Source organism: Pan paniscus, chromosome 1 (genome assembly GCF_029289425.2).
Source record: "Pan paniscus chromosome 1, NHGRI_mPanPan1-v2.0_pri, whole genome shotgun sequence".
In the NCBI taxonomy this organism is placed as follows: Eukaryota; Metazoa; Chordata; class Mammalia; order Primates; family Hominidae; genus Pan; species Pan paniscus.
This window is the reverse complement of record NC_073249.2, coordinates 203064379-203071885: the sequence shown is the minus strand read 5'-3', so window position 1 is coordinate 203071885 and position 7507 is coordinate 203064379. Positions and strand designations below refer to the sequence as shown.

Here is a 7507-nt window from a genome sequence, read left to right as displayed (position 1 = left end):
GCTCTGAGCCCACAAGTTGGAGACTAGCCTGTCTCTATAAAAAATAAACAAAATGAGCCTGGCGTAGTGGTGCACGTCTGGAGTCCCAGCTACTCGGGAGGCTGAGGGGGGAGGTTCGGGATCACTTGAGCCCGGGAAGTTTGGGCTGCAGTGAACCGAACCGTGATCACGCCTCTGGGAGTAGTCCATTTTGCCGCAGCAATCCTGCAGAGGTAGGCTGAAGTCAGATCACGAGTTTTATTTAGTGATCACTTGGGAGCCATAGGGGGCTTTTGAGTTGTCCTGTAGCACAAGGCTGGAGGAGGAGATAACAGACTGGAAGGGTATCTAACAGCCCTGACAGAAATAAGGAGGTAGAGGGATGATGGGAGGAAACGTTATGAAAGGAGAGGAAAGAGAAAACTGGGTACTGAAAGAGGGGGAGCGGGCAGGACCGTTTCATCTGTCTGGTATTTACTGAGCTTTCTTTGGGAATTCCGAGGCATTTCAAATAGCTTAGTTTGTACCGAGATAGCGCCACTGCATTCCAGCCCCTGGGCGACAGAGCCAGACCAAAGAAGAAAGGAAGGAAGGAAGGAAGGAAGGAAGGAAGGAAGGAAGGAAGGAAGGAAGGAAGGAGGAAGGAAGGAAGGAAGGAAGGAGAAAGTGGAGAGCCAAGAGGACCCAGGATTGCCTGGCAGGGAAGTTCCCCAGTTCCTCTGCAATTTGTACATGCTGCACATACTCAAACGGGAGGTGAGGCCATTAGCGAGGGAAATACGGAAGTCAGAAGTCTCTGAACAGACAAGGTGGCTCACGCCTGTAATCCCAGCACTTTGGGAGGCCGAGGTGGGCAGATCACCTGAGGTCGGGAGTTTGAGACCAGCCTGGCCAACATGGTGAAACCCCATCTCTACTAAAAATACAAAAATTAGCCGGGCATGGGGTGCGCCTATAATCCCAGCTACTCAGGAGGCTGAGGCAGGAGAATTGCTTGAACTCGGGAGGTGGAGGTTACAGTGAGCCGAGATCGCACCACTGCATTCCAGCCTGGGCGACAGAGTGAGACTCGGTCTCAAAAAAAAAAAAAAAAAAAAAAAGAAAAAGAAAAAGAAAAAGAAGAAGTCTCATGACTCCACGTAGCACACTCAGTTCCCACATGCCAGTGAGAGAATGGCAGCACATCAGAGTTGGGACTTTGTAGATCCTAGGCACCATCCTCTTCCCTACCCTTCCCATTGTACCGAGGAGGGAACTGAAGCCCAGAGAGGGCTGGGGGGCTGCCCAAGATCATGCAGCTAGTTTGGGTCAGAGGTGGGACTAGAATACGTGTCTCCAGGTGCAAAATCTATGCCTTTGTTCATGCTGCTTCTTTCTTGCCCCTCATGAGAAGTCAGAGCCTATGTTGACAGAACCCAGCACTTCCTCACTCTGGCAGTGACAAGGAGAGACAATGACTATTGCTGAATCACAGCTGTTTTCTTTTCTTTTCTTTTCTTTTGAGATGCAGTCTTGCTCTGTCGCCCAGGCTGGAATGCAGTGCTGCAATCTCAGCTCACTGCAACCTCCACCTCCTGGGTTCAAGCCATTCTCCTGCCTCAGCCTCCCGAGTAGCTGGGTTTACAGGTACGCCACCACGCCTGGCTAATTTTTGTATTTTTAATACAGATGGGGTTTCGCCGTGTTGGCCAGGCTGGTCTCGAACTCCTGACCTCAAGTGATCCGCCAGCCTCAGCCTTCCAAAGTGCTGGGATTACAGGCATGAGCCACTGCACCCGGCCTACAGCTATTTTCTTTATCTTCTGTTTCTTTTTCTGCCAGATTATGTTGAAATATTGCCCAAAACAGTAAGCATGAACACCTTAGGAAAAAAACCGAACCCATCCACACACATTTTCTAGTAATCGGTTTGCATAGTGGTCTTTAATGTTACAGAGCTTGTCTTGGGGAAGATAAAATGGGACATTGTGATCTTCAATTTATTTCTCCTTATCCACATAACCAAAATGTGAACCTGCAGGGACAGGTGAGAGGCACTGATGTAGAGTGGACAGAACTGAAAGTTAGGAAACCTAGGTTTGTTGCACTGGACACCATCTCGTTTGTCTCCCTGAGCAAGTCTTGTCCACTGTCTGGGCCCATTTCCTCAACCAAACAACAAGGGCAGTTCTCAGTGATATCTAGGTCCCTTTTGCACCCTTGTTCTCCTCCCTCATAAGCTCTGCTTCTCCACTTAAAGCAGACATAGGGGCTGGGAGTGGTGGCTCACACCTGTAATCCTAGCACTTTGGGAGGCCAAGGTGGGTGGATCACTTGAAGTCAGGAGTTCAAGACCAGCCTGGCCAATATGGTGAAATTCCATCTCTACTAACAATACAAAAATTAGCTGGGCATGGTGGCAGGTACCTGTAATCCCAGCTACATGGGAGGCTAAGGCAGGAGAACTGCTTGAACCCAGGAAGCAGAGGTTGCAGTGAGCCAAGATTGCATGCCACTGCACTCCAACCTGGGTGACAGAGTGAGATTCTATGTCAAAAAAAAAAAAAAAGCAGAAATACAGTGTGGTTGTAAAAGGAGAGAAGTAGAAAGTGTGGAGTTGCGTTTGATCAAATGATTTTTAGAATCTAGTTTTATTCATTCAAGAAGTATTTACTCAGTGCTTGTTTGTGCCAGGCACTTGGGCATTTTCTTTGCCAAAATGAGAAAGGATTCCACCGATGAATAAAGAAAGGCATGCTTCAACTTTAAGGAATGACAGTATATAAACATGCAAATTCACTTTTAAACATTTATGCCACTTGTTTGCCTTACAAAAAGATTGGTGTCTGGATTAAAACAAGATTTGATTTTCCAAAACATACATCAGAGCTTTTCAGAAACAGTTCAGTTCCACACATATTGACCAGATCCCTTCAGATGCTCTGCTGGGTCCTGACTGAGCACTGGGGATGCAGAGGTCAACCTGGAGCTCATCTTGTTGAGGGAGGATAAACTAGTGACTGCCACTCAACGCAGCCCAGTGGGTGGACTTTGTTCCTGGGTCTGTACTGAGTTGAATAGTGTCCGCCTAAACTTCTTGTCCACCTGGAATCTGTGAATGTGACCTTATTTGGAAACAGGGTCTCTACAGATATAATTGGTTAAATTAAGAGGAAGTCATACTATTAGGATTAGGGTGGGCCCAAATCCAGTGACTGGTGTTCTTAAAAAAAGACACCAGGCCGGGTATGGTGGCTCACGTCTGTAATCCCAGCAATTTAGGAGGCCAAGGTGGGCGGATCACTTGAGGTCAGGAGTTCAAGACCAGCCTGGGCAAGATAGTGAAACCCCATCTCTACTAAAAATACAAAAATTAGCCGAGTGTGGTGGCGGGTGCCTGTAGTCCCAGCTATTTGGGAGGCTGAGGCAGGAGAATCACTTGAACCTGAGAGGTGGAGGTTGCAGTGAGCCAAGATCATGTCACTGCACTCCTGCCTGGACAACAGAATGAGATTCCGTCTCAAAAAAAAAAAAAAAAGACACCAAGAGACACAGAGGAAATGCCATATGAAGACAGAGTCAGAGGTAGGAGTGATGTTTCCACAAGCCAAGGAATGACAGGGACTGCCAGAAGTTGAAAGAGTCAAGGAATAATTCTCCCCTTAAACTTTTGGAGGGAGCAGGGCCCTACCACACCTTGATTTTGACTTCTGGCCTCCAGAATTATGAGAGAGTAAATTTCTGTTGATAAGCCACTGGATTTGTGAAATTTATTACAGGAGATTAATACGGGGCCATTTAATAAAATGGAGTATATTGAGAATCTACGATGAGTTAACTTTGCAGCAATCTGATGCTACAGGTAGCTAATATTATCCCTAATGAGCAATAATCAAGCAGAATTTGACTGAACTAGGCCAAAAGGTTAGTGGTTAAGAGGGCAGGCTTTGAAGTCAAACAGAACTAGGTTGGAGACCTCAGCTCTGGTACTTAGCAGGGTGACCTTAGACAAGTGACTTTGCATCTTTGAGGTTGCCACATCTGTAAAATGAAGATAACTAAGACCTTCTTATTAGGCTGTTGGGAAACATGAAGTGAAATAAGGCATTTAAAAACACTTAGCCCCCTGCCTGGCACATAGTAAAGGCTCAATAAAAGTGAGCTGGCACATGGTAGGTCTACCCTACCGTTTACTGAGTTAACTCAATTAATCCCTATTACATGACATTACCCTGCATATTTCCTTTGTTGTACCACCTGTAATTATCTTCTTTATTGACTTATTGGCTGTCTTGCAAGCAGGATATAGACTGTAAGCCCCATGAGACACGGGCACAGTCTCATTTATGGCTGGGTACTCAGGACCCTGCACAGAGCCTGGCTCATGTTTATGAGATGAATGAATAAGTGAATAGCTAGTGGATATTTTGTCTTGAAAGTATTAAACGAAGACATGTTTAACCAATATCTTTCATTTTATTCCATTTGAGGTCCCAAATAATTGCATTAGAATTCCTCTGCAATCTTCCTGCCGCCAACAATTTCTCTTGTTGGCTGTTTTAGGCTCCTCTGGGAGGAACCCAGCCTCCCTCATATGAAAAATGAGTACCCTGGGATCTATTTTATTTTATTTTTTTGAGACAGAGTCTTGCTCTGTCACCCAGGCTGGAGTGCAGTGGTGCAATCTCGGCTCACTGCAACCTCTGCCTCCAGGGTTCAAGCAATTCTCCTATCTCAGCCTCCCGAGTAGCTGGGACTACAGGTGCCTGCCACCATGCCCTGCTAATTTTTGTATTTTTAGTAGAGACAGGGTTTCACCATATTGGTCAGGCTGGTCTCAAACTCCTGACCTCAGGTGATCCACCTGCCTTGGCCTCCCAAAGTGCTGGGATTACAGGCATGAGCTACCATGCCTGGCCCCTGAGATCTTTAAAATCATGGAGCTATATTCCAGCTGGGGTCAATAGACTGAAATGTCAGCCCCATACCTGGCATATAGGAAGGACATTTCCCCTCCTCCCACTTGCTCTGCTTATTATATGTAATAGGGGTGTGGAGGAGGCAAGGGAGCTGAATTGGGGGCAGATAGGGGAACAGTTTGGGGATTTATACAATCTTTGTGAATATCTTCCTTTTTTCTTCGAGTTAGGTTAGACTAGGACATTGCCTGCTTCCAGCAGCACCACCAGGACTGCTGCTGGAAGGACTTCAGAGGGTCAAGAAAATTCTCCAAAGATTTTTGTGTCTCAGGCGATCCCAGCCTCCTCTGTATTTCCAGGGACCTGAGGTTACAGGTGGGGATTATCAGAATATCAGAGAGGGTCCTCGCCCAAACAACAGGATGCCCCAAACTGAAGGCTTGTCATTTATCTCTGAAAGAGGCAAGTCAACACCTTAATCCTCATCATAGCATCGTTCTCGGTCCTCAGTGGCAAGGGTGACTTGAAAGTGGGGCCTTTCATAGCTCCAGAGCCAAGGAGGCCTTGACAATTAGGCAGGGAGAAGACCCGGATGTCCATCCCATCTGATACCCTGACTTCCCAAGAGAACAACCCATTCTTCTCAGATTTCTCCCAAGTCCCTCATTGCTGGGCCTGGAGGCTCGCTTTGGCTCCTGTGGTCTCTGGAGGATGCAGGCATGAAGCCTGACCTGACTTGTACTGAGCCTGTCCCAGGCCTTTTGTGTCTCGCCCACCTGGCTACTCCTCGTGGCCCTACCTATCCAACAGACTGTGTGCAGGTGGGCAAGGCCAGGCTGTCTTCCAGGAGTCAGTCCCAACACTCATCAGCAAAAAGGGGTCCGTGTCTAGGTGCCTGGGACTGGTTTAAGTAAGAAGAGAGTGCCAAGACCCCTGTCTCTCCTCCAGGGAGTGAATTGATTTCTGACTTGAGTTGTTTAAATTGGGAAGAGGCCTCATCAGCAATCAGAGAGGTCTAGATCTCTGGAATCTGGCCACGGAGTGATTTTCCCATCAGCCTCTGTCTCGGTGACTGAGGACCTTGGGGCTTCTTCTTTTGCCTCTGACCCAAGGCCCCTCACACACTTCTTCCAGTGAGCCAGGCAGTGATGGGCAGAGGAGCGGATCTCTCCACTCCGTAGAGCATAGATGACAGGGTTGACCATGGAGTTGATGAGGCACAGCATGGAGCAGAAGGCAAAGGCCTTCTTGACCTGGTCACTGAGCGTAGTGGCCAGGCTGTGGGCCATGAGGGCCAGCACTGGGAACCAACAGATGAGGAGCACAGCCAGCACTAGCCCCAGGGTCTTGGCCAACCTCACATCCAGCCTCATTCGGGCCATTCCTGGCACCTGCCTGTCCTGGTGGCCAGACAAGCTGGCTACATGCTGATGGGCCTTCCAGAGAACATGCCCATAGGTGTAGATGATTCCGGAAAAGAGGAAGGTGATGAACAGGAGCCAGCTCAGCAGGTAGTCATTGGGGATCAGTGGGAAAAGCTCAGAGCAGGGCCTGGGACAGCAAGTCCATCCCATGAGGGGCAGGTAGGAGACTAGTGCTGAGAGGACCCACATGATGCCCAGGGTCACCAGTGCCCTTCCACGGGTGAGCAGAGCTTTGTAGGAAGGTGGATAGCGCAGGCAGAGGTATCGGTCAATGGCGGTCAGCAGGAGGCTACCCACAGAGGCTGTGAAGGTCATAGTCACGCTGCCAATCTTCATCAGGAAGACAGCCTTGGAATCCACACCATGGAAAACATGGAAATTCACAAAGCTGCATGCAAAGACCACACTGGCCAGGAAGTCAGCCCCAGCCAAGCTGCCAATGAACAGGTATGAGGGCTTCCGGCGGAGCCGGTGGGAGGACAGGATCAGATAGAGCACAGCCACGTTCTCCAGGGCACTTAGCAGACCCAGAAGAGTGCACAACACAGCAACAGCTGTCTTCTGGGGGCCACTCAGGATCATGTAATCCTTCATAGGGTTGGAATCCAAGCCATCCTTGGAGCCATTGGCTATCTCTGTCACCCAGCATTCCTCCATGGGGTGGGCCCTTCAGATTCCACTGAGCTTGTCTAGAAGGCTTTGCTGCAGTACAATGAGAAGAAGAAAATAATCTTTTTCAGTAAGCACAAGAATGACCTCACCTGATAACTGACTGTAGCCAAAACTGCTACCTGTATGGATGGATTCTATGTGGGAAAATCAGTTTCTGTTTTGTTTGCCTGTATTTTGCCCTTTCTCCATCCAAGTGGGAAGCCAGATCTGTCCTGGCTGCCTCAGGGGAGGTACGTGGGAATGCAACAAGCAGAAGTGACCTGTGAGATTTTTGGCCTTCCATTTTCCAAGAGACTAATCCTAAGACTTCCTTTTGAAGCAAGGGAAATCCCAAAAGGTCAAAACCAAGAGGAAATCAAAACCAAGAAGAAATGGAATCTAGAGTGATAAGGTTGAGGGTTTTTTTGGTTGTTTTACATTTTGTTTTGTTAATTTGCCAATTTTGGCAAGTAAAGTACTGAAGTTTTAACAACTATTTGGGGATGGGATTTATGAATTTGGCTTAACATCAAGTGATGGGAAGAGAAAGTACAG

General features: G+C 48.0%; 1 protein-coding gene across 1 annotated transcript in view; it reads right to left on the bottom strand.

Annotated features, from left to right (window-relative positions):
- Positions 1–1872: 1872 nt before the first annotated feature.
- CNR2 (cannabinoid receptor 2) overlaps positions 1873–7507 on the bottom strand; it is a 45348-nt gene continuing 39713 nt past the window's right edge. Inside the window, exon 2 of the mRNA XM_057299571.2 lies at positions 1873–7003. Coding sequence (XP_057155554.1) covers positions 5876–6958 — 1083 coding nt within the window. The 5' untranslated portion in view covers positions 6959–7003 and the 3' untranslated portion in view covers positions 1873–5875. The remainder of the gene's footprint in view (positions 7004–7507) is intronic.